Genomic DNA, 27,261 nt, shown 5'->3' with positions numbered 1-27,261 from the left:
ATACAATATTGTGTATGCTGAGATAAGCATAAGAAGCTAAAATGCCCAAGCTAAAACACCCAGTGCAGGCAGGCTAGAACATCAGATAAGTTAGGACTGCAGCTAAACATAATTCAGTATTTTATTAAAGAGAAAATCAGTTCAACACTTGGAAAACCAGTCCCAGACTCCTTCAGTAATTTTTATTGTAGTGTTATTAGACTTGTACATTTTTTATAATGCGGATGATGAAATGCATTTAGAAATGTAAACCACTATCGGTATATCAAGTATTAAAATCGAATCGAATCAAATCAACACTGGACAAAAGGTTCCTCGGTGGCCACAAAGTGCAATTCGAAGAAACGAGGTTCCAAACGCAGCAAAATCCAGGTGTGCCAAACATTACGCACTGGCGTACAATCTTTGCAGAACAGGACGCGAAGACAAACAGCTTCCAAGCCATAAGTTGGTTTGGGTATCTGATTCTGGACAGGTTTGGGCGGCGTTTATTGCTCCGCCGATGGGATACAAGTGTTTGGAACGCCTCAAGTCGGGCCAGATTCTATCGCTTCTAATAACCCATCAGATAAAAGCCGGAAGCCTGTAATTAATCCGCGCGCACGTCCGTCACCTCATTTTACCCCTTCGAGGTGGATCACGTGAGCGCGACTCGGCGGGCGGGCGTACGTAGTGCGTGTCCAGTTGACGCACGCGCGACGGGAAGAGCGGCAGATATGGATTAGAGTCGGCGGCGCCTCTGAGGCTCCGTTAGCGGATTCTTCCGGCTGCCATGGTAACAGCCTTCACTCTCTCTCTCTTCCCGTTCTCCGGGGCAGGGACTCCAAACCGGCCGAGCTCCCCGGGGGCAGAGAACTCGGGTGGACCCTTGTATGGGAGGGGGCGAGGGACGTGGCCTTTTCTCCAAGCGCTCAGCTGCGGGAGCTCATTTTGAGAGTGGAGAGTTAAGCCCCCCCCCCCGAAGCAGCCTAATCCTATGACCCAGGGGTAGGAAACTCCGGTCCTCGAGAGCCGTATTCCAGTCAGGTTTTCAGAATTTCCCCAATGAATATGCATTGAAAGCAGTGCATGCAAATAGATCTCCTGCATATTCATTGGGGAAATCCTGAAAACCCGACTGGAGTACGGCTCTCGAGGACCGGAGTTCCATACCCCTGTACTATAGGAAGATCCTTTCTATGGCTCTAGCACAGGGGTAGGGAACTCCGGTCCTCGAGAGCCGTACTCCAGTCGGGTTTTCAGGATTTCCCCAATGAATATGCATTGAAAGCAGTGCATGCAAATAGATCTCATGCATATTCATTGGGGAAATCCTGAAAACCTGACTGGAGTACGGCTCTCGAGGACCGGAGTTCCCTAAAAGCAGGGCAAAAAAATCAGACTTCTAGAAGGGCATACTAGAAACCCGGAAAACACAAAGCACAGAATCGCTGACCTCACTTAGGGATGTGCATCCTTTCCTGTAGGATTGCTGGGTTATTATTTTTCCCGCACACATCTTGGCTTTGGATTTTTATTGTAGATTTACAAATCTCAGCGCAAGGTGAGTTACAAGCAGGTGCAAATGGGTGTACCTGAGACAACTGAAAGTGAAGAGGTTTACCAAATGTCACCAGGCTTGGCTTGGACTGGTCCTACGTTCCATAGTAGACATTATAAACAGCTCTCGCTAAACTTCAATGTATCTTTTAATGTTGCGCACTACTGGGCATTTTCTTAGGCCAGGGGTGTCCAATGTCGGTCCTCGAGGGCCGCAATCCAGTCGTGTTTTCAGGATTTCCCCAATGAATATGCATGAGATCTATTAGCATACAATGAAAGCAGTGCATGCAAATAGACCTCATGTATATTCATTGGGGAAATCCTGAAAATCCGACTGGACTGCGGCTCTCGAGGACCGACATTGGACACCCCTGTCTTAGGCATATCTGGATCCATCCTCCACCTGACACATGTTTCAGCAACACTCCTAGACCCAGCTAGACAGTGTGCATCTGTGGAGTAACTGTGGATCCTTCTCTTCAGTAGTTCTCTTCCTTATTGCTTTTTGATTTTCCTTTTAGGCCTGGAGTTTACAGAAGCTCTTTGCTATAGAAGAAGAGTTTGAGGACGAGGTGAGAAATATAGTACATTGAGAGGGGGGGAAAACTTCTCAGGTTATTGGCCTTGCATGTTTTTACAAACCTCATTTACACAGCTTGAAATGAGAAGGTTCCTCTGATGTGAAAATGTACAAAACAAACATTTAAAAAAATCTTTTAACAAGGCACCATGTTATACTTTTTTTTTTTTTTTAACTTTCTTTATTGATATTTTGAACTTGACAATGTATACATTTGAAAAATCAAAAAAACTATATGAAAATACACTATTAACATCAGAATTATTACAATAAAGATTTTAAATCCCTTCTTAACCTATAACAGTAATGATGTAATATTATACTCTCAATATTATGAAATTTATACCTCTAAAAAAATAATACACCTCCCCACCCCCCAACCCACCCTAATGTGTACAGAAGGAATTCCTGGTTGGAGAGGTACAAAGGATCTAACACAGAAACAAAAGTGATGTCTGATACATTCAGCCATCACATAAGGTTTATAGGACTTCTCTTCCTACCTTTGAGCATCTTAAATTGTAAATCACCTTGAACCAATATTGGATAAGTGTGATCCAGAAATTCAGATTAGATTAGTGAACAGATACTATTTCATGAATCAGTCAAATAATGCTTAAGTCCTCCTCCCTCTGATGTCAGCGCTGACATCGGGGAAGACTTCCGGTCGGCTATGTGTGCTGTAGCAGGGCAGATAGGAAAAAGAAGACGAGCATTGCGGCTCGAGTTGTATCGAACCCCGCATGATCCCCATGACTCTAGGGGGCATCCCCACGGGATCCCTGCAACCCTAGGGGGTGTCCCCATGGGATCCCTGTGACCCTCTCTAGACCCCGCTCCCTGCCCTGCCCTGCCCTCTAGTGGGGGAGAACATAAGAACATAAGAATTTGCCTCCGCTGGGTCAGACCAGAGGTCCATCCCGCCCAGAGGTCTGCTCCTGCGGCGGCCCTCCAGGTCTATCACCTGTGCTGTGGTCCCTGACTATTCCTATAACCTACCTCAACTCCTATCTGTACCCCTTGATCCCCTTATTGTCTAGGAACCTATCTAAACCTTCTTTGAAGCTTTGTAATGTGCTTTGTCCTATCACGGCCTCTGGAAGCGCGTTCCACGTGTCCACCACCCTCTGGGTAAAAAAAGAACTTCCTAGCGTTTGTTTTAAACCTGCCTCCTTTTAATTTCTCCAAGTGCCCCCTTGTAGTTGTGGTTCCCCACTGTGTGAAGAATCTGTCCCTGTCTACCTTTTCTATGCCCTTCAGGATTTTGAAGGTTTCTATCATGTCTCTTCTAAGTCTCCGCTTTTCCAGGGAGAATAGCCCCAGCTTTTTCAACCTGTCCGCATATGAGAAGTTTTCCATACCCTTTATCAGTTTAGTCGCTCTTCTCTGGACTCCCTCAAGTACTGCCATGTCCTTCTTGAGGTACGGTGACCAGTACTGGACACAGTACTCCAGATGCGGGCGCACCATTGCACGATACAGTAGCATGATGACTTCCTTCGTCCTGGCTGTGATACCCTTCTTAATGATACCCAGCATTTGGTTTGCTTTCCTTGAGGCCGTCGCGCATTGTGCCGACACCTTCAATGTTGTGTCTACCATCACCCCCAGGTCTCTTTCAAGGTTACTTACCCCTAGCAGCGATCCCCCCATTTTGTAGTTGAACATTGGGTTCTTTTTTCCTACATGCATGACCTTGCATTTCTCTATGTTGAAGCTCATTTGCCACTTTTTTGCCCACTCTTCCAGTATTGTTAGGTCCCTTTGCAAGTCCTCGCAGTCTTTCGCGGTTCTAACCCTGCTGCAAAGTTTGGTGTCATCCGCAAATTTTATTCTGAAATCGAGCTTTTAGCCCCTTCCGTGACCTGCCATCCTCATTTTCCAGCGAGGCGGATGGGCGGGAGCAGTCTGAGCGTCGGGAGCATGAAGGAAAAGGCTTCTGCTGCTCCCTGGCACTTGGTATTTGAATCCCCTGCCAGCGGGGAAGCTCCACCCCTATTCCCCAACTTACCCAATGAGGGCACAGCTCACGCCTCTGACGTCAGGAGTGATGTCCGAGGGACCCGGGGAGAGTCAGGAAATGGGGCGGAGCGAAGGGCCGTGCTCACTCCAGGCAGCTGCCATGTTATCAGCTACATGCTGGGAGGACCATCGCTGCCGGCATTTCCTGGTTTTCAGGTATTTTTCTTTTCTTGGTTTGTTTCTCATACTTTTTTTAAACAAAACAATTTTTATGCACATTAGAACTTTTTAATAAATAATTATTTTTAATTGTGTTAACTCATAGTTTTTAACAATGTTTAAATTTATTTAACAGACGCTGCATTTCTTAAGGTTTGCTAATGAATACACATACTTGTGTGCCCTCTGCATATGTTTCTGGGGACATAGCTTGTATAAAACAGGAGCTGAGTTGTGGTATTATCCCAGGACAAGCAGGCAGCATATTCTCACATGTGGGTGACGTCATCTACGGAGCCCCGACGCGGACAGCTTTTCAAGCAAACTTGATTGAAGATCTCAAAGTTTGCTAGTGCTGCCCACGCATGCGTGTGCCTTCCTGCTCCACTAGAGGGCGCATCCCCTCCTCGTGGTCTTCAGTTCTTAGTTTTCCGCGGAGCCAGAAAGCCCTGTCTCTCTTCTCTGCGTTCTTCTAAGTGTCTTTCTAGCACCGCGGCTTCTTTATTTTGTTAGGGAGTCGCTGTGCGTTTGTTGATTGATCGTGTATTTCTTTGTTTCAAAAAAATAAAATAAAATAAAAGGACTTTTTATTGTGTTTCTGCTTCCACCGGCAGGCCCTTCTTGGGCCTCAGCCATGCGGCTAGGCCTCATTTGGCTGCAGCTGTATTTTCTTCTTCCTGGCCTCTCTCTGGGCTCACCTCATGTGAGCAGAATGGCCGGGACCCTTTTTCCTTTGTTGGAATCGGACTGAGTAGCTTCGATCCCCGGTAAGTTTTCTTTCTGTTCTTCTAGGTGCGTTACCTCGGTGACGCCACCAGCTGAGTCTCAGGCATTCCAGGCATCGAGTGCAGTCGTACCCGCCTCTACGAGACCTTCGAAGCGTGCCTCCTTTAATGGGAATACTCATCTCGAGGTTGCCCTTTATGGAGCGCACTGCTGCACCTTTATTACCAGTTTCAGTGGTACGGTGCCAACTTCTGAACCTTGACGGACTTCGGTGCCTCGACATTGAATGGGGCTTCGTGCCTCGACGTCGACTGAGGTGTCCTGCCTCGACGTCGACTGCGGCTTCGTGCCTCGACGTCGACTGCGGCTTCGTGCCTCGACGTCGACTGCGGCTTCGTGCCTCGACGTCGACTGAGGCTTCGTGCCTCGACGTCGACTGAGGCTTCGTGCCTCGACGTCGACTGCGGCTTCGTGCCTCGACGTCGACTGCGGCTTCGTGCCTCGACGTCGACTGCGGCTTCGTGCCTCGACTGCGGCTTCGTGCCTCGACGTCGACTGCGGCTTCGTGCCTCGACGTCGACTGCGGCTTCGTGCCTCGACGTCGACTGCAGCTTCGTGCCTCGACGTCGACTGAGGCTTCGTGCCTCGACGTCAGCTGTGGCTTTGTGCCTCGACGTCGACTGAGGTGTCCTGCCTCGACGTCGACTGCGGCTTCGTGCCTCGACATCGACTGCGGCTTCGTGCCTCGACGTCGACTGCGGCTTTGTGCCTCGACGTCGACTGAGGCTTCGTGCCTCGACGTCGACTGAGGCTTCGTGCCTCGACGTCGACTGAGGCTTCGTGCCTCGACGTCGACTGCGGCTTCGTGCCTCGACGTCGACTGCGGCTTCGTGCCTCGACGTCGACTGCGGCTTCGTGCCTCGACGTCGACTGCGGCTTCGTGCCTCGACGTCGACTGAGGCTTCGTGCCTCGACGTCGACTGCGGCTTCGTGCCTCGACGTCGACTGCGGCTTCGTGCCTCGACGTCGACTGCGGCTTCGTGCCTCGACGTCGACGGAGGCTTCGTGCCTCGACGTCGCCTGGGGCTTCGTGCCTCGACGTCGACTGGGGCTTCGTGCCTCGACGTCGACTGCGGCTTCGTGCCCCGACGTCGACTGGGGCTTCGTGCCCCGACGTCGACTGGGGCTTCGTGCCCCGACGTCGACTGCGGCTTCGTGCCCCGACGTCGACTGCGGCTTCGTGCCCCGACGTCGACTGCGGCTTCGTGCCCCGACGTCGACTGCGGCTTCGTGCCCCGACGTCGACTGCGGCTTCGTGCCCCGACGTCGACTGCGGCTTCGTGCCCCGACGTCGACTGCGGCTTCGTGCCCCGACGTCGACTGCGGCTTCGTGCCTCGACGTCGACTGGGGCTTGGTGCCCCGACGTCGACTGGGGCTTGGTGCCTCGACGTCGACTGAGGCTTTGTGCCTCGACCTCGACTGGGGCTTTGTGCCTCGACGTCGACTCCGGCTTTGTGCCTCGACGTCGTTTGATGCTTTGTGCCTCGACTTTCTGCCTCGACGTCGACTGGGGCTTGGTGCCCCGACGTCGACTGAGGCTTTGTGCCTCGACGTCGACTGTGGCTTGGTGCCTCACCCTCTCCTGAGGCCTTGTGCCTCGACGTTGAATGCGGCTTTGTGCCTCGACGTCGTCTAAGGCTTTGCGCTTCGACTTTCTGCCTCGACGTCGACTGGGGCTTGGTGTCTCGAGGTCGACTGAGGCTTGGTGTCTCGACGTCGACGGATGCTTTGTGCCTTCGACGTCGTCTGCGGCCGTGTGCTCCATGTCACTTGACGCTTGTTCTTTGACGTCGCCTGAGGCTTGTGCCTCGACGTCGACTGAGGCTGGGGGCCTCATTGTCGGTTGGAGCTCTGTGCCTCGTCGTTCACCGAGGCTCCGTGCCTCGCCGTCGACTGGAGCTTTGTTACTTGACGTCGTTTGGGGCTTTGTGCCCTTTGGTTGGCTGTGGCCTTGTGTCTCGAAGTCGACGGGGGCTGGGTGCCGCAACGTCGCTGGGGGCTTTATACCTCGGCATCGGCTGAGGCTTTGGGCCTTGGCGTCGACTGCGGGTTTGCACCCTATTATCGACGGGGACTTAGTGCCTTGACGTCGTCTGGGGCTCTGTGCCTGGGCGTCTCCGGCTCCTGTTCGAGAGGGTTCCCCGCTTTCTCTTCAGTGCCTTCCGGGCAGCCGTGACGGAATCTTGTAGTTTGGTTTCCTGGAGGAGACTCTCTCCCTGCTCCGGCTCTGTTGCTCCCGCCATGCATCATCTCGCTTGGCGCAGAGTGTGGCTGAGGATCCGAACCTCCAGGTTCGTCTCGCCACTTTTACTTGCGTGAGTATTGCGCTTCTTGTGGCCTCTCTTGCGGAGGCCACTAACCGCCTCTCAGAACGCGACCGGTCTTTCGCCTATCGGGTCGCCTTCAGCTGAATCCCTTCTGTCTTGGTGGTTTGGACTCCTTCTCCGGAGGGGCCCTCCGGATACCTTTCTTGTGTTATCTCGGCCTCCTTCGCAGCAGCCGCGATAGCTGCAGCAGTGCCAGGCTATGGTCCAGCCGCCGGCTTCGGCGACTCCTGGCCGTCTTTTTGACTATTCTCGCATAGCCTCCGGGCTACTCTCCTTCTGGGGATTCCTCCCCTCCCTTCGGGAGGGGTGTCTCCGTGTCTGCGCACCAGGAGTATAGCCTCGCTTCTGTCGGTGGGGCATTCCCATCCTCCCATCTGCGTCTGGTCATGGCCCTTCGTGACCTGCACTGGTTTCTAGTCCGGGAGTGGTTCAGACTCTGTCCGCCCCAGTCTCGGGAGTCCGTCGGGGCAGACCTGGACTCAGTTTGTCTGCGCTCCTTCTTGTCTTGGCCTCAGGGGGAGGCCCTTGTTGTTTATGCCGGAGGGTGGTCCCTCTGTCCTCGGTCCGCCTCCGGTCTTTTCTGCCTGCCTCGGCAGGCCGCCTGTCTGCGCCTGAGTCAGCTGGTGTCTCAGCGGTCTTCGGCCTCGGCCGAGCTGATGCTGATCCTTTTGGGATCATGGGTCTCCACGGTTCATGTCCCGATGTTCGCCTGGTTTCATCTTCGTGTTCCCCGCTGGACCTGAGTATCTCAGTGATGACAGGATTGGGATCCCGCTTCCCAGCACATTGTGGTGCCTCCCTCCTTGACACGCTTGTTACGTTGGTGGGCCACCTCTTCGTATCCACGCATCAGACGGTTCTGCCGATGGACTCCTTGGCATAGGATTAGGGGTGCACCTTGACGGCCCTCGGACTCAGGGTCTTTGGTCGGGTGCAGACCGTCGCAGCTGCATCAATTTGCTGGAGCTCCGGGCCATTTGCAATGCCGGGGTGGATTTTCGTTATTGGTTGCAAGTTTGCGGTGTCCTGGTGCGTCCCGACATCCCGGTGGCGATGTATTCTGTGACCAAGCCAGGGTGTACAGGTTCCCTGTTGCTTCGCAGGGAAGCCCTTAGTCATTGGCAGGGGGCGTTACACCACTACTTCTTTCTTCGGGCAGTGTATTTCCGGGGCGAGCTGCATTGTCTGGTGGACACGTTGTGTCGCCTTTTTCGGCTGCATGAATGGTCGTTCCATTCTCAGACTCTGTGGCATGTGGTTGTTCGGTGGGGAACCCCACAGGTGTTCTGTTCGCTTCGCCCCTCACTCACTGGTTGCCTCGATATTGCTCGAGGATGTTCTCCCTGGTTCGCATCGAGGTGGATGCTTTCCTTCTCGATTGGATGGGCAGGTTCCTCTATGCGTTCCCTCCCTTTACTCTGTTTCTCAGGTCTTTGATACACCTCCTGTCGGTCTGAGCCACCATGATCTTGATGGCTCCTCTGTGGCCCTGGCAGCCGTGGTTCTCCCTGCTCCTTCAGTGTGTTAGGGAGCCTCTGCTTCTACCTATGTTTCCTTCTTTGCTGTCTCAGTGTTGAGGTTTCTGTTGCATTCCAATCTGCAGTCTCTACACTTATCAGCTTGGTCCTCGCAACGTGTCTCCCTCCTTCTTTTTCTCTCAGTCGGTGGGGGTGTTCTCGAGGCCTCTCGGAAGATCTCCACTCGGCAATGCCATTCCCAGAAATGGTCCTGATTTGCTGCATGGTGTGCTCGGCACCGCGTGGATCCGCTCTCTGCCTCCTTGCTTTCAGTGCTAGATTATCTGTTTCACTTGTCTCGGTCTGGTCTCAAATCGACATCTATTCGAGTCCACCTCTGTGCATTTGCTGCCTTTCATCGGCCGCTTGATGGGACGCTGCTCTCCGTCCATCCGACGGTTTCCCGCTTTATGAGGGATCGTTTCATTGTACATCCTCCACTCAAAGGCTCTCCAGTGGTTTGGGATCTTTGTGTGGTCCTGGCTCAATTGGTGATACCTCCATTTGTTTCCATTGATAAAGCTCTTTTGAATTACTTCACCTGGCAGGTGGTATTGCTCTCACGTCTGCTCGCAGAATCAGTGAGCTGCAAGCTCTGGTTGCGGACCCGTCTTTTCCTGTATTTCATCATGACACGGTGGTCCTGCGTACTCAACCCCAGTTCTTGTCCATGGTGGTTTCGGACTTCCCTCTCAATCATTCCATTGTTCTTCCAGTCTTTTTTTCTGAAGCCCCACTCGCCTCCTGACGAGGTGGCGCTTCACACACTTGACTGTTAGAGGGCGTTGGCTTTTTATCTTCAACGCACTCAGTCTCCTCAGTTGGTTCCTCAATTGTTTTTGTCCTTCGACCCTAATCGGTTGAGACGCCCAGTTTCCAAGCGCACCTTGTCCAACTGGTGGCTGCTTGTATTTCCTTTTGCTACGCTCAGGCTGGTCTCGCGCTGCATGGTCGAGTCACGGGACATAAAGTCCGAGCGATGGCGGCTTCTGTGGCTTTCCTCAGGTCGACGCCTATCAAGGAGATTTGCAAGGCTGCCATTTGGTTTTCGGTTCATACTTTCACCTCCCACTACTGCCTGGATACTCTGTCCAGGTGCGACGGCTGGTTTGGCCAGTCGGTTTTGCGTAATCTGTTTTCTTGAATTGCCAACTTCCCTCCGTCCCTTTTTGGTTAGCTTGGAGGTCACCCACATGTGAGAATATGCTGCCTGCTTGTCCTGGGATAAAGCACAGTTACTTACCGTAACAGGTGTTATCCAGGGACAGCAGGCAGATATTCTCACAACCCGCCCGCCTCCCCGAAGTTGGCTTCTTTGCTAGCTATCTGAACTGAGGACCATGAGGAGGGAATGCGCCCTCTAGTGGATCAGGAAGGTACACACATGCGTGGTGCAGCACTAGCAAACTTGAAATCTTCAATCAAGTTTTCTTGAGAAGCTGTCCGTGTCGGGGCTCCGTAGATGACGTCACCCACATGTGAGAATATCTGCCTGCTGTCCCTGGATAACACCTGTTACGGTAAGTAACTGTGCTTTGCGGTATATAAAAATAAAGTTATTATTATTATTATTTTGTAATATATGTATAGACACTTATGCCTTCAGAGCAGTTGTGATTTTGTGTATGAAAATACGTATTCTATTGAAGATAGTTCCGGGAGCTTATTGTATAAAAGCACATAGGTACTAGTTACAGTTAGTAATTATTCTGTTGTCCACCAAAAATTTAAACCCACCCTCACCATGCTTATCTTTCAAATTTTAAACAGATATAGCGGAATTAGAAAAGGTACAGAGAAGGGCAACAGAAATGATAAAAGGTTTGGGACAACTTCCCTATGAGAAAAGGCTAAAGCAGTTAGGGCTCTTCAGCTTGGAGAAGTGACGGCTCGGGGGTGATATGATAGAGGTCTATAAAATACTGAGTGGAGTGGAAAGGGTAGATGTGAATTGCTTGTTCACTGTTTCTAAAAATACTAGGACTTGGGGCGTGCGTTGAAGTTACTAAGTAGTAGATTTAAAACAAATTGGAGAAAATATTTCTTCACACAACTGTAATTAAACTCTGGAATTCATTGCTGGAGAATGTGGTAAAATCAGTTAGCTTAACGGGGTTTAAAAAAAGCTTGGATAAGCAGCATAAAATGCCTTGTGACACTAAATTAGATAGGTACAAATAGTCAAACTAGGTGGGCCAAGTGGTTCTTTTCTGCCAGTACTATTTTTATCTAGTATTGTTTGGAGATAGCAGAATTATTTTTTATTTTCACAGGATTTTCTGTCTGCTGTCAAGGATGTGGAGACAACCTTCTCTGGTCCAGGACCTTCTGTTAACAAGTACTTGAGGCCCATCGCTTCTAGCCTGCAGGCTCGAGACAGATCACAGTCTGCACTTCACCAGCCATTAGATCACAGTACCAACAAACTGTCCCCAGTCCTCGGCTTACAGAATCCCATCAAGTCATCAGTGGGGACTAGTCTTCCACCAAGATCAATGCATTGTCTATTACCCACAAGTAATCCTGTGTCTGCAAACATCAGAAAAGAAGAATCACAGATCTTGGGGTGTACTGTCTCTACTTCTTCATCCAAGAATTACATAAGCCATGCTGGTGATCAGCAGTTGCCTTGCAGCTCAAACATGAAGTTTAAGTTTACAAGCAAATCTGCACCTTTAGCACACTTGGGGAAGGTTGTGGACCTGGAATCTGAGGATGCATTGTTTTTGTCTGCCTGTACAGAACTGGATGAACCTAGCACAGAAATGGTTTCTGAACCTGGTAGGGTGGAGCATGAAAATGCCCACAGACTCCAAGAAAGTGAATCCCAGTTATACATAAGGAAGAATGGGGCCTGTGATTCTACAGTAACCAAGAAGCTATGTGTAGCAGGGCAAATAGGAATTTTCAGCCTTGGGACTTCTAGCATTGTGCAAAGACAGGAAGGGCAGCTTGCACAGATGAATACACATGACACATGTGAAACCCCCAGCATGAGCACTGTCCTAAACTTGAGACCTAGCACAGTAGACAGATGGCAGCATTCACTACCTTTCACATCAAGGCCAACAGTTCCTGTGACCTCCGCTCTTATCCCAACAAATACCAACAGAGTCAGAACTATGGGAACAGTTTATCAGGCAGCCAAACCCATCCACTCCTCTTCCAATCAGCATGGGGCAGGGTTAAGTAGCAGCAGTAATAACCATCGAGATCCCATACCTTTTCCCTCTTCCATTAGATCTCCTCAACCTTTCCTTGCAGCAGGTAGCACTTTCAGGTTGCCGGCACCACAGATGCCCACCCAAATTAGTCCCAAAATGCCTAGTAACACATTTCAGCAACCTCATACCCTAAAGTCACATACAGAGACTCCTACTGTCAGCCTAAGGTCTCCCTGCTCTTCCATTGTTGGTCCAGGGGCTCTGCAGAGCCCAGTGCTTACCAATCACTTGGTACAGCTGGTCACCGCAGCCAATAAGACACCTCAGACAGATTCCTGGGATCTGCAGGCAAAGACAAGACGTTTTCCTGGCCCTGCGGGAATTCTGCCTCAGCAGGTAAGGGAGATACCACTATAACATTCTCAAAGGCTAGTTGTAAAATTGCAACTTTAACAATACATGCATTGTTAAGTGGAGCAGTTATTCACACAGCTAATTCTGCATGTACTGAGTACAGTGTAAAAGTGAAAATTATGTCATATTAACATGCCAGTTAGTTTGATGTGTAATAACACAAAATCTTATTCATACCAATCTAGGTACAAGACTTACAGTTTGATTACTGGTGTCATAAAAGCCAATAATCTTTGAGATCATTCATAACTGGCATTCAGTTTCTTCTTAGTAGAGGTCATCAGGCTATAATGCTGCAGGTTGATCTTTCATGTGCCTTTTACCTAGTTGATCATACAGTAATTCTTCAATTATTAAATAATAGGTCTTGCAGGTAACATTTATATATTGGTTTAGGGCTTTCTTCATAGAAAACATATAAAGTAACATTATAAGATGAATGATCGGAATCTTGTTTTTTTTTTTTTTTTTTTACAAAACCGTAGCATGGTTTTTGGTGCTGGCCACGGTGGTAACAGCTTCGACGCTCATTGAATTCCTATGAGTGTCGGCTGTTACTAAAAATCGTTTTGTTTAAGGGGGGTGTTAATGATTTGACTTTATTCATTCCTGTCTTATGCAACACAGGAGGTGATATAACATCAGTTCAGGAATGTGTTACGGTAGTGGAACATTGAGCCACTAAACATTTATTAAAATTAAATAGGATAAAACTAAAGTATGCTTGGGACAAACACAAGGTAGTTCCCTATATAGGAAATTTCTGTTTTAGAGGACAGACTTTGACATTTGAAACATTGCTTAAAAACTTAGGAATTACTGTGGACCCATCTCTTCAGGTCTACATGTAAATCAGTTGATGCAACATCATTTCCAAAATATTTTTTCACACAATCACTTATTGTTCCACAGTTGGGCTGTATACGTTGCGTAGTGGTGACTGGAGTTTAGTTTAGTTTTATTGATTTTGATACACCAACCATCAAATTAATATCTAGCCGGTTATATTTATTTGCTTATATGAACAATATAGCTGCTAGGTTAATTTCTAATGTTATGAGATTCAAACATGTAACACCTCTTTTCATTATTCTTGGTTGCCAAATAAAACCCATTTACACTTCAAATTATGTATGCTAGTCCACAAGATTTTACATAGTAACATAGTAGATGACGGCAGATAAAGACCCGAATGGTCCATCCAGTCTGCCCAACCTGATTCAATTTAAATTTTTTCTTCTTAGCTATTTCTGGGCAAGAATCCAAAGCTCTACCCGGTACTGTGCTTGGGTTCCAATTGCCGAAATCTCCGCCAAAACCTACTCCAGCCCATCTACACCCTCCTAGCCATTGAAGCCCTCTCCAGCCCATCCTCCCCCAAACGGCCATATACAGACACAGACCGTGCAAGTCTGCCCAGTACTGGCCTTAGTTCAATATTTAATATTATTTTCTGATTCTAGATCCTCTATGTTCACCGTTTTCCTCTCCACCACCTCTCTCGGGAGCGCATTCCAGACATCCACCACCCTCTCCGTAAAGTAGAATTTCCTAACATTGCTCTTGAATCTACCACCCCTCAACCTCAAATTATGTCCTCTGGTTTTACCATTTTCCTTTCTCTGGAAAAGATTTTGTTCTACGTTAATACCTTTCAAGTATTTGAACGTCTGAATCATATCTCCCCTGTCCCTCCTTTCTTCTAGGGTATACATATTCAGGGCTTCAAGTCTTTCATACGTCTTCTGGCGCAAGCCTCCTATCATTTTCGTTGCCCTCCTCTGGACCGCTTCAAGTCTTCTTACGTCTTTCGCCAGATACAGTCTCCAAAACTGAACACAATACTCCAAGTGGGGCCTTACCAATGACCTGTACAGGGGCATCAACACCTTTTTCCTTCTACTGACTACGCCTCTCTTTATACAGCCCAGCATCCTTCTGGCAGCAGCCACTTCTTTGTCACACTGTTTTTTCGCCTTTAGATCTTCGGACACTATCACCCCAAGGTCCCTCTCCCCGTCCGTGCATATCAGCTTCTCACCTCCCAGCATATAAGGTTCCTTTCGATTATTAATCCCCAAATGCATTACTCTGCATTTCTTTGCATTGAATTTTAGTTGCCAGGCATTAGACCTTTCCTCTAACTTTTGCAGATCCTTTTTCATATTTTCCACTTCCTCTTCAGTGTCCTTTTGGGGTCCTTTTACTAAGGCGCACTAGCCGTTTTAGCATAAGCTAAATGCTAACGCGTCCATAGGCTATAATGGACACGTTAGCACGTGTTAGCATTTAACGCACAGTAATACGGCTACCTATCTTAGTAAAAGGACTAGTTTATTTGGAAAAGCACCATATTGCATGCTTCAGTTGATTAATAGACCATCATCTAAAATAATATCTTGCTGTGTTTGTCTAATTTTGACTTACCCATTTGTAAAAAAAAATATAGTCGTGTTTTTACTTTTAGTTCTTATTGAGCAGCCAAATCATGAAATTCAATACCTCTTTATTGGGGGTCTTTTACAAAGCTGTGGTAGTGATGCTGCCGTGGTAAGTACACCGACGCCCATAGGAATTGAATGGGCTTCGATGCATTTACCGCGGCATTATCACTGCCCAAAGGGGCCCTATATTAGATCTGAATCATAAAATGTTTCTTCAGCAGTTAAAAACTTTATTTCTGAGATTTATAAGACTTGATTCTGGTAAGCTTGAAAATTGTGACATCCCATAAATGTTGTCCAATTTTGTTAATCTGTGATGAATCAAATATTTTATAATTATGGTATAGAAGTATCTATATTAATACTAGTTATAAATAACTTTCCAACTGGATTTTTATGTGTTCCCATGACTGGAAGATGACTTTCTGTGTAATCGATATACATGAACTTTACATGAGCAAAAAAGTTGTTGGGGTTTTTTCTAGTTTCAGAATTTATATATCACCTATCAGTGGAGGTTGTCTAAGCGGTTTACATTCAGGTACTCAAGCATTTTTCCTTGTCTGTCCCGGCAGGCTCACAATCTATCTAATGTACATTCTATTTAAAATTGTTAACTTTACCTTTTGTGCATTGCAAATATTTTTCTTAATATTCCATGCCAGACCAGTCCAGACAAGTAGTCGCATCTCTCTGCCAACAGATGCGGTGGAACAAGTAAATGTGAATTGCTTGTTTACTCTTTCCAAAAATACTTGGACTCGGGGACATGCAATGAAGCTACTAAGTAGTAGATTTAAAACAAACCGAAGGCTGCCGCCAGTGCTAGAAGCACTTTTACCATTGGGACAGGCAGTCCCGCAGCCGTCTGAGCTCCCAGCCAGCTGGAAAAGGTCCAGGTTTTCTCTGGATCTTTAAATTGCCCATGAGCCGTTAGCCAAAGGGGCATGCTCCTTTAGCCACGCCCCTTCGGAGCCCAAGAGAAGCAGGGAGCAGTTTAATACCTAATCCTTCTGCTACGGGCAAAAGGAAGGCCAAAGTAATTCCACCTACTCTGATGATGGGCCTGATGGCTCGTCATCTTGGCTCCTGTGCTGCCACATGTGGAAGAGCAGATAACTGTAGGTATCAAACTGCATCATTATCCTCTAGGGAACCTTCACCACCTCCTCAACCATTATATTCTGCTGGGACAGTGGAGTCTTCTTCCCCCATAGCGGAAGTAACCTCACCCCCCCACAATTGTCTATATTATCTGGACTGGAAATTTCAGGTCAATCTGTGGTGGGAGCTAAAGGGTTGACCCCTGTGTAGATGGACATGGGGCTGAGCTCTGATGTTCTCCCTAAAGATAAAGTGGTCACTCTAAATGATGTATGGCTAACTGTTAATAGAATAGAGACATCATTACAACAAACCGTTTTGAATTTGTCAATTTTCATCTGATATCGCAGTTAAAATTAATGAGCATGAAGGTAGAATTGGAGAAACAGCAAATAAGATAGAAAAATTAGACCAAGTGGTAAATACTTTACAAGCTAATGCTACTTCTAATATTAAAGATAGTATGATGATTCATGCCAAATTAGAGAAACTGGAGAATTTTTGAAGGGTTAAAAACCTACGTTTTTTTTAAATTTTCCTATTACACATTACCTTTCTCCATTAGAACTCTTGAGAATGTATTTGAAGGAGATGTTACATTATACTAATGTGGAATCTTTTGAACTAGACAACCTCTCATCCCAAGAGTTTCTAAGGAAACAGCGGAAGAAGGCGATATGGATAAATTAGTTTTACCTGATAGTTTGAATGTTTCCCAGTTTCTCAAATCTTCTAAAGATATAATAAATAAACGAGCAACGCTTTTGGTGGTCTTCAGGACAGAAATAGAGAAACAGGCTATTTTGAAATTATATTTTTAAAAAAAGCAGGACCTGTTTTGTGGCCAACGAATAACAATTTAAAAGGAAGCAATTCCTCCAGCTATAAAGCCTAAGGTTTTGGCAGTTGGGGCTACTTTCTTTTTAAAATTGCCATGTAAATGCCTTATAATAATAATAATAATAATAACTTTATTCTTCTATACCGCCACAATCTTGCGACTTCTAGGTGGTTTACAATGAAGAGTGCTGGACATTCAGCAAAATACAATAAGTAGATATTCAGAGGAAATACAGAGATCAGAGACCTATCTCATATGGAAGTGACAAATATGTCTTTTTTGATCCAGTCCAGCTAGAAGAATTTATTAAGGGAAGACCTTTGTTGAAAGTTTAATTTCTAATTGGTTATTTTTCAGTTTAGGAGGATGTTGAAATTATACAGAAAATAGCCACAATTATGCCTGTCAAGATGGTAAAATATAAATAGATGGTTTGGGGTTTTTGTTTTTTTTAGTTAAAAGCTGATGACCAATATAACATGGACTAGGTCATGGTTGATTGATTTCCTTATATGTTTTACTATATTTTATACAGATCTTCTATGAATGATCATGAATATTTGTTGTTATTGTAACGAATAATTAAAATAAAGAATTTTTAAAAAACCACCACCAAACCGAAGAAAATATTTCTTCACTCAATGTGTAATTAAACTCCGGAATTCATTGCCGGCGAATATGGTGAAAGAAGTTAGCTTAACAGGGTTTAAAAAAAGGTCTAGATAATTTCCTAAAACAAAAGTCCATAAGCCATTATTAAGATGATATGGTGAAATCCACTGCTTATTCCTGTTTTACTATTTGGCATCTTGCCAGGTACTTGTGACCTGGGTTGGCCACTGCTGGAAACAGGATACTGGGCTTGATGAACCGTCAAAATAGCAGGCCTTCCCCTTCCTGGTGCATCCTGGGATGCACTAGGAGGGGCCTAAGGTTCTGATTGACTCTGGCACCTAAAGCCCCTCCGCTGCCCAGTGCATCCTGGGATTGGGAGGGGCCTTAAGTGCCTGAGACAATCGGGAAAAGGATGAAAACTGCACAACCAAGATTATTGGTTTCTGCCACTCTCACAGGAGATTCAGAGAAGTGTAGCCAAAACATTTTAGCCCTATCTAGAACTAGCCCTGACTAGGTAATATGGAGGATCCAACCAAAGGAGTTTACCTCCATCATTCATTAACCTGTCCAGGAGCTTTTGGATTTCTCTTCTCTGCATATCATTATTTGACCAACATGGGAGGACTCAATCTGGAGCCAGTGTTTAGCAGCATGAAGCAAAAGTGAAGAAAAAAGAAAGATTGTTTAAACAGAGTATCATTGAGATCCCTGAATGCTTTATTTCCTTTTAAGGAGACATCAGTTCTTGCCTACTAGCTTTTTTCCCCCTTTTAATCCAGAATCTGTAGGTTGTGCCCATCAACTTGGAAGTTAGTCTGGGAAAAAAGGTTTGACGGGTGGACACCTTCTTGTTGCAAACTGCTGTTTTCTGATGGCTGTGCTCCTTCATGGAAATATGTAGAAACTTCTAGCTTGGTGGCTGTAGACTACTGAGCCAGCTTCCCTTCAACCTTATTGTAGGCTTTAGGGCAATCTTATGCTGGTAATGAACTATAAGGTATTAAACTAAACAGCCCTCTTGAATCAGTCTGTTCTTGGGGTTTCCATGCAGAATGGCAGACCTCTTCTCATGTAGTTCCTGCATGGAGACACCAGATATTCCCAAATTCAGTATTCTGGATCCCTCACTGACTGCTTTAGGCATTCTTTCATAGGCTAACCATGGCCCAAATTATCTGTCAGTCAGGAAGTGAAATAGTAAATTCAGGAGTTCTAACTTGATCCTAAACATCCAGACAAGAGGGTTTGACAGTAGTCGGGATGCTGCAGGTGTGGAACCCTTGTTTTGATAGTCCTTGCCCAGGTCCTTCTTAGTTTTTGGATAAATCCCATTTTTTCTATTAATATGTGCTGATTAAAATACAAGGGTTTTTAATGTATCAATTCCAGGAAGAGTCAAGGAGAAGATCACCTTGGACACACTTAACAAGAGCTGACAAGTTCCAGAGGGTCAGCTAGTTCATGCAATTAGAGCACAAAAGTCCTTTTAGGCAGAGTTGGGCCCTGTCTTCCAGAGGATACTTATAGGAAAGTGCCCTTGCACCACCATTCCTAAGTGCTCTGGGGTTTGACACAGGTGTAGGAATTCTGAGAACTATTGTGGTTTCCTCCTGTTCAGTCTGGGTAGACCTTGGATACATCCCACTTGTGTGGACTGTTCTGGCATAGATGATAAAGAAGGGGAAATTTGAACTTGCCGGTTAATTTCCTTTCCCTTGAGTCCTACCAGACCAGTCCAGAAACCACCCATGATTGTCAAGAGCTCTTGGTTTGACAAATTCAGAATGCTAACGGAGTATGTTGTACCCTGTTCTGAAGGTAGTTGTTTCCTTGGTATGTGGAATTCTCTTTCCTGTTAAACATGAACTGCTAATTTTGACTGCACTAGGGTTTTGCCTTGTTGACACCTAAAACATAAGAATTGCCTTTAGTAGTCTTAGCTTTAGTACAGGATACCAAAGAACTAAAGGCAGTACCAGCCCCCTGTAAGGGGAGTGAAGTCAGCTCTGAGCTGGCTCCTGCTGCTGGCATGGGGACATAACTGTTCATCTGGATTGGTCTAGCAGGACACAAGAAAATAAATTTAACAGGCAAGTCCAAATTTTCCCTCATGGAGCACTAATGAACCAAATGCATGCTATTGAACGGATGTTCCCTAGTGTTTAATTCTAGAATTTATATGCTGCATTTTTAGGACCAGGCTGTGTGTGATGGATTATAATAAAATAATTTTAAAAAATTACTACAAACAATAAATTTAGTTAGTCAATAAGTAAAATAACAAATCTCTCTCTCTCCTTTTTCTCCCCAGCATGGTGGAAGGAATCTTGAGGAAATTCTTATTTCCACACCACATAAACCGGCCCATGGTGCTCTGGCCAAGTTTCATTCAGAGGTGTGTGGCCTTGCACCATACTTATAAGTGGTAGTTAGTAGCCTGCCAAGTTTTTATAAAATGGATCCTTCCCTGAGTGTCAGCATATAGCATAGTGTGTCAGGGTCAGGTTGCTCAGCTTTTTGTTGGTATTAGACGTGCGCAAAGTCTTAATAATGAATTAACCTTTCCTGTTATGTGAAAGCGTTCTAGACCTTTTGAAAAAGTAGGTGTGCTTCTCTAAATGAGAATATAGATGAGAATTTGGTGACACCAACTGATAAGTTACAGACCTGAAACTCCGATAACACATCTAATACTGGCTATTTAATGGATTTCACACTATTTCAAAATGCCACTATCTGATATGAAGCAGAAGCTGACTGAAACTGAAAGCTTTTGACCAAAACTGAAAATTAAGCTGAAATTTATCACCTCATTTAAGCTGAAAGTGAAAACTTAAGTTTGGTTGGTGAGGGCTGCTGGGAATTCTCAGAGCTTACGGTTTGCATCCTCTGTTAAATACACAGTATTCAAGCCAAAATATAATAATTTAAATAATGAAAAACCATAGCTTACCCCCAAATAAAATAGGCTCCACACACGATACACAGTCAATGAACACTAAAACGAAAAGCTATGGTGGTTTTACAGCTGCTGACTTTGCACTAACAGCTAACATAACGCCACAGAAAAGCTAATTCGTAAAGAGCTCATCCCAAATTTTACAGATTTAAATTTTTGCTAAATGCTTTTGTATTTAGAGTACTTTATTTAGCATATAAATTATTGTGCAAGATCATAACTGCATTACTTGCATTGCAGGCCACCCAGAAAAGAATACAAAGAGTAGCCCCTCCCTCAAGGACAGTGATGGCGAACCTTTTAGAGACCGAGTGCCCAAACTGCAACCCAAAACCCACTTATTTATCGCAAAGTGCCTACACGGTATTGAGCTGCTGGGCAGAGGGGCGGGTGATGTGAGAAATGTCCTCAGGCGAGCGTGGAGAGGGGGATGGGAGCAGCCCGGCCCCACATCTCTCTGGCTTTCTAGTACTGTGTCCCCCCCGAAAATAAGACACTGACTTGTATTAATTTTGGGTCCAAAAACACACTAGGGCTTATTTTCGGGGATGTCTTATTTTTTTGTGTACAACGATCATCTCTCCCGTCCTCTCTACCCCAATTCTTCCTCTTTCATTTCTTCCCCTCCCATGTGCAGCATCTTTCCTCCCCCTCACCCATCCCCTTGTGCAATATCTTTCTATCACTCCTTCCCATCCCCCCCATGCAGCAGAACCCCAAAAGTAATTTCATTGTGTTGTGTTAGATCTAATGTAATCTAAGCATTGTTCTTGTATGCTACATCTTCCCTATAAAATAGAGCTTGAAATGGTTAACAAATTACAGATCCTTAAACTGAATTTCAGATGTCATAACATTTCTAAAATAAAAAAGTCTTGAGATCTTATAACAGTAAATTCATTAGCGTAAAATGAACGATAAAAGGGGAGTGTGTGGCGCAGTGGTTAAAGCTGTGATGTCACAATGCCTCATTCCTCCAATAAGAGCCAACCTCATCAGTGATGTCACAATGGCTTGATTGTCCTTTACTCGGCTCATTTCTAATACATTTTGATTTCCAGAGTGGCGCAGTGGTTAAAGCTACAGCCTCAGCACCCTGAGGTTGTGGGTTCAAACCCCTGCTGCTCCTTGTGACCCTGGGCAAGTCACTTAATCCCCCCATTGCCCCAGGTAGATTAGATAGATTGTGAGCCTGCCGGGACAGACAGGGAAAAATGCTTGATTACCTGAATAAATTCATGCAAACTGTTCTGGGCTCCCTTGGGAGAACAGTATAGAAAAATGAATGAATAAATAAATAAAAAATGTAAGCAACTCGGACAGATAATACGAAGCTATTCCCCCGTGCAGCAGAACCCCAACGACCCTGCCAACCCATCCCCTTGCACGGTATCTTTCCATCCCTTCTTCCCATCCTGCACAGCAGAACCCCGCCAACCCTCCCACTGCGAGGCCGACATACCTTTGTTCTGAACAGCTGCTGCTTTGCAGCTTTCCCCTCCTGGGCCTTCCCTGTGCCATGTCACAGAGGTAAGGCCCCAGTGGGTAAATCCGCAAAGCAGCCTGTTCAGAGTGCTACAGCCGCTGTTGTTCAGAATGAAGGTATGTCAGCCTCGCGGTGGGAAAGTCGGCGGGATAACGAACTCTGGCAAACTCTGTGCTGGGATGACTGCGCATGTACCCACAGAGAAAGCTCTGAGTGCCCCCTCTGGCATGTGTGCCATAGGTTCGCCTCCACTGCCCTAAGATTATCTTACAATTCCTGGTAGTCTAGTAATGTGCTTATGGTAGACATTTTGAGAGCAGAACCAGAATAGGCAGGAGTAGCTGCTCTAACCACATTTCTCAGCCACCATGGATTGTTAGATAGGATCAAGGGGGCCTACAGGTGAGAAAGGAGGCACACTTGGGGGGGGTCTAGGAGGAGAGGCAACTTCTGTTTAGGGGGAGGGGAATTGAGACAAATGCGACAGTGTACACCATTTGGCTTTCACCAAAAACATATGCTCAATTTCAGCTGACACCAAAAACGTTTCAGTTGAAACCAGACAGAAAAGAGATTTGGGGCTGGTTTTGGCACTGTAGTAGAAACAGAATTCAAAATTTGGGAATGTCTGTTCCTGAAATTTTCAGCTCGAGTCTGACTGTACTTCCATTTGACATCTTAATCTCGCCAACAGGAAGCATTGAGTTCCCCACAGCTGGCAGATGAGAGCTTTGGAAGGGGCAGCTGGTCCACGATGAAAACTGAACTGAGTTTGGATGAGAATGATCCTTGCTGCTTCTTGAGGACTTACAGTGTGGTGATGGTGCTGCGAAAGGTACAGCCAGTAAATGGGATGTAGCAACACAATGACCATTGTGAGGTTTTTGCATGTTTTCGAAATCTATAACTCTGCTTGTAGATTACAGGTTGTATGTATTTTCTAAACAGGCAGCTTTGAAGCAGCTCCCAAAAAATAAAGTTCCCCAGATGGCAGTGATGCTGAAATCGCTGACACGTGCCACTGTGGATGCAAGCGCAGTTTTCAAAGACCCCACAGGTGAGGATGGCATTAGCCACTGGTAGCAGAAGACTGAGACCTTTAATTCCTTATGAGAAAATGGCTCTCCTTGACTTAGATGAGGACCACCACAGTGTTCACCATTTCTTTACTTATATTAGAGATGTCTGAATTTGTCACAGCGCTCATTGTTTCACAGATGCAATGAGTTAGTTGATGTCTTTTTCTCCAGATTGGCAGGATGACGTGATAAGTGGTAGTATTTTCATTCTTTGTGTCCTAGTGTGACCAGCTCCTCAGGAGATTGAGAGAGGAAATGATTGAAACATTCAAGGTACTGAAGGGGATAGACTTAGTAGATAAAGACAGGTTGTTCACCCTCTCCAAGGTAGGGAGAACAAGAGGGCACTCTCTAAAGTTGAAAGGGGATAGATTCCTTTCAAACGTAAGGAAGTTCTTCTTCACCCAGAGAGTGGTAGAAAACTGGATTAGGGGAAAACACCCTCCAGGGATTCAAGACAAAGTTAGACAAGTTTCTGCTGAACAAGAACGTACGCTGGTAGGGCTAGTCTCGGTTAGGGTGCTGGTCTTTGACCAGAGGGCCGCCACGTGAGCGGACTGCTGGGCATGATGGACCACTGGTCTGACCCAACAGCGGCAATTCTTATGTTCTTATGACTAAGAATGGAAATCCCTGTGGGTATCTGATCTTTGTCTCCCTAGAGCCTTTGTGCAATTCATTATTAGTAAGTTTATGTTGGAATACTAAGCATTTTGTCTTTGCCATGTGTGTATGTGTATACACAAAATGCTTGAGTACCTTAATGTAAACCACTTAGGTAATAAGTGGTATTTAAATACTAAAATAAATAAATAAATAATCTTTTTTTTTTCTGTTCCGTCCTTTCTGGATTCCATACACTAGGTGTTCAATCCCAACCTGCAATCCGGGAGTTGCAGAAATCCAAACACTTTTCTGAGCACATGCTGCACCCTCTTAGCCTGAGAGCTAGAAAACATATCCAGTTACAATTTCTGCAAGCAATCCATGCAGAAGACTTTTGCAGTTGCTTTGCTTCTTTTTCTTGGTTTTTCGCTTAAAGTTCATTTTCTCGGTGGCTTCAGTGCCTTTCCAGTGGTCCCCTGTCAGAAGAAAGGATGCAGTCTCACAGTTCTGGACTGCTGCTTCACAGAGAAATTCTGGTGGATCTTTGGAGCCAGCCTGCTGTGTGCCACCCTTACTAAACTTGGAGTCCATTCCCCTGGGAGTTTGCTGACCCACTGACTTTGTCACTGGTTTCAAGCAGAGGCTGTATGTGTCTGGGGGGAAACCCACCCGGGTTTCAAGTTGCAGACTGCCTTTCTCGCCCCCGTGAGGATCCATTGGGCAGAGGTCAGTCAGTGTCCGGCTAACTGGCAGTCCGAAGATCTTGATCTCTGGTAATTTGGAGACGTTTCTGAGGCAGAAAATCCTCTCTGCTGACAGGCTGGTTGAACGATTTAAAAATCATTTTTCACAGTCTCTTATAGGTAAGGTTCAGGTTCCCCACCTCCCTAGACCCCAAATTGCTATTTTTCATTTTTGGGTTTTGTTTATTTTTACTGTTTTAGGCACGAATTTGCTGGCAGAAGCCATTTTGGATTTTAAACAATCTTTTTTTTTTCAAAGTTTTATTTATTTTTTTTAAATTCTTTATTCAGTTTTAACTCTTGCAACAAGTGTACAAAATTCCATCAAATAATTCGTACAAATCACTTGACATTCTAACAATTATTGTCAAATGCATATAAAAAAGACCCCTCCCCCACCCATCCCATTCATCAGGAATAAACCCATTAAATCACATAACATACCTCCCCATCCCCACATTAAATATAGTCCTATATAATAATTTGTCAAAGTTTTATTTCTGCCTCAATACCCTCCGATTTGCTTAAAAATCATTTGGGATGTGTGCATTGATTGCACCAAATTGATGTCGAATGAGCAACTGTGGGAGGGGTGGGAGCTTTGGACTTTACCTCCTCCGGGTACTCTAGGGCTGGGGAGCCAGCCTAGGTCTGTGACTTAGGAAAAATCTCATCCAGAGGTCGTTCTGGAGTCTGGTGCAAAACGCCTGTGTTCCGAGCCTGGAGACTTTTTTGGTTCAGCATGTATGCCTCAACAGAGCCCTGCCATGGTTGCTGGATTTTATTCGGCTTCTCTGGAAAGTGTATTCTTCAGTTCCCGCTTGTTTGACGCAGCCAGCGGATGTGTCTGGTCTTTCTCAGCCTGTTGTGCTGGTAGCGGAGCTTCTTGTTTGGGAGCCCTCTCGTCCGACTGTGGCAGACCTCGATTGCAGTAGTTGCCATTCGGGTATTATGCCTCTTATGCTAGTTCTCTTACTGCTCATTCAGATGTGACGAAGTTTATGAGAGGGGCACTTTATTTGCGATCTCCCGTGAATCTTCTTTTCCCTTCATGAATCTTGACATGTTTCTTCAAGGCCTTGGAGAAGCCCCATTCGAGCCACTGAAGGATGCTGCTTTTCTGGATCTGGCGATCAAGATGGTCTTCAGCCCGGCGCGTTTCAAAGCTTCAGGTTTGTTCGTGCAGGGAGTCCTTTCTCCGTATTACAGACGCAGGAGTTGTTCTTTGCACTGCACCTTCTTTTATATTGAAGGTGGTTCTGCCTTCCATGTCAACCAGGAGGTTTGTTTGCCTGTGTTTCATTCCACAGGCCCTTGTGCAAGTTGGATGTTGGGAGAGTCTTGCACCACTATTTGGGGAGGATTAATGATTTCAGGCTATTTGATCACCTTTTTTTTTTTTTTTCTGACTGCTACGCCTCACTGTGGTTGGCCGGCGTCAAAGTTCTTGTTCGCTCAATGAATTTGAGTGGCTATTTCTATGACTTACATCGCGCACAGCAAGCAGCCAGCAGCTGGAAGCGGACTGAAGTCTGCAGCTGACAGGCTGATCCCTTGTGGTACCTGTTAGCCAGCCTGCAGAAGCATTTTTGGAGTTCAGGGTTGTTTCTCTTGTAGCATTGCTCACCTGCTGTGTTGGCAGGGTCTTGAGTGCAGGCTGTTAGGCATTCTTAGGGGACTCAGCAGGGTCTCGCAGGGTGCCGACTGCTTTTCACCGCCCTTATTTTTGCATCCGTGAGTCTACAGGGGTTGGAGGCTCAGTCAGTCTGGCAGCCTGAAGATTCAGCGCTGGAAGGACATTCAGTTGTGAGGCAGAGATTTTTTTCTCCCAGATTCAGCTACCTTTGGAGCTGAGGCAGGCCGCAGCATTTTGCCAGCACAGATCACAGTGAGTAAGGCTATTTCAGCCTATGAGGAGAAGTTGGACGTTAAGAGTGCTTCTTCGATATCTTGAAGTCATCAGCAAGTTCAGACTATCTGACCATCTTGCAAATCCAGCTAGACACGGTGCACTCTCTTCAAAGGCCTCAATTTCCAGATGGATCCGTAGGGCCATTTCATCAGCATTTATTGTTTGTGGCTTCATCGTGGGGATGTGCCCTGAGGATATTTGTAGGGCGGTGACTTGGTCCACTTTACATACATTTTCCACGTTTTACAGAGTGGATGTAGCAGCAAGGGAGGACTCCTCCTTTGGATTTTCAGTGTTACGAGCCAGCGCAGTGGTCCCACCCTAGATTTTTGGGACTGCTTTTGTATGTCCTCTCTGTCCAGAATGACACACCTATTGCACTAGAAAAAGAGATTAGGTTCTTACTTTGCTAATATCTTTTCTAGTAGATATATGATAGGGTGGGGCTCCAGAATGACGCATCTATTTCCTGCGCCTGCCTACTGTCTCTCTCAGAATGTTCATATCTAAACCTGTCAGTTGGATGCCAGTCAGACTTTAAGAGTATGAAGTATGAGCTCCATTAATGTTTCTGTTTGGCATGATTGTTTTGCTGTTTTGGTTCATTGTTTAACATGTTTGTTATAATTTCAGAGCAGAGCAGACTTGTTCTCCTTCACATTTGTTTCTAGAAAGGACTATCGCCTGCTTTGGAACAAAACTTAAAGGGGCAGCAGAGCCTTCTCGTAAAGTAGGAGGGATACAAAACCTGGAGTGGAATCCTTCTCGTGATCACTGGGTTATTACCTTTCCATCCAGAATGACACACCTATCTACTAGAAAAGATATTAGCAATTAAGAACCTAATCTCTTTGCAGATCAATGGTTTATACATATATTGTATCTATTCTCAGATTTTGTGCCACAACCAGTTAATTTTATATGCAATTAAAGATCTCATGCTGTGGTTTTACAAAC

The 27,261-nt window shown here is 45.9% G+C and overlaps 1 protein-coding gene across 2 annotated transcripts in view; it reads left to right on the top strand.

The window, feature by feature from the left end:
- The first annotated feature begins 585 nt into the window (after positions 1 to 585).
- HROB (homologous recombination factor with OB-fold) overlaps positions 586 to 27,261 on the top strand; it is a 35,090-nt gene continuing 8,414 nt past the window's right edge. Inside the window, exons 1-6 of one of the 2 annotated variants that reach the window (XM_033917313.1) lie at positions 586 to 775; positions 2,064 to 2,114; positions 11,208 to 12,494; positions 19,831 to 19,914; positions 22,659 to 22,799; positions 22,913 to 23,021. In XM_033917313.1, coding sequence (XP_033773204.1) covers positions 773 to 775; positions 2,064 to 2,114; positions 11,208 to 12,494; positions 19,831 to 19,914; positions 22,659 to 22,799; positions 22,913 to 23,021 — 1,675 coding nt within the window. In that variant the 5' untranslated portion in view covers positions 586 to 772. The remainder of the gene's footprint in view (positions 776 to 2,063; positions 2,115 to 11,207; positions 12,495 to 19,830; positions 19,915 to 22,658; positions 22,800 to 22,912; positions 23,022 to 27,261) is intronic. The other variant, XM_033917314.1, reaches the window with a different exon arrangement.

The sequence above is a fragment of the Geotrypetes seraphini genome, chromosome 13 (assembly GCF_902459505.1).
Source record: "Geotrypetes seraphini chromosome 13, aGeoSer1.1, whole genome shotgun sequence".
In the NCBI taxonomy this organism is placed as follows: Eukaryota; Metazoa; Chordata; class Amphibia; order Gymnophiona; family Dermophiidae; genus Geotrypetes; species Geotrypetes seraphini.
The sequence above is the reverse complement of the archived record's forward strand: the minus strand, read 5'-3'. Positions and strand labels throughout refer to the sequence as shown.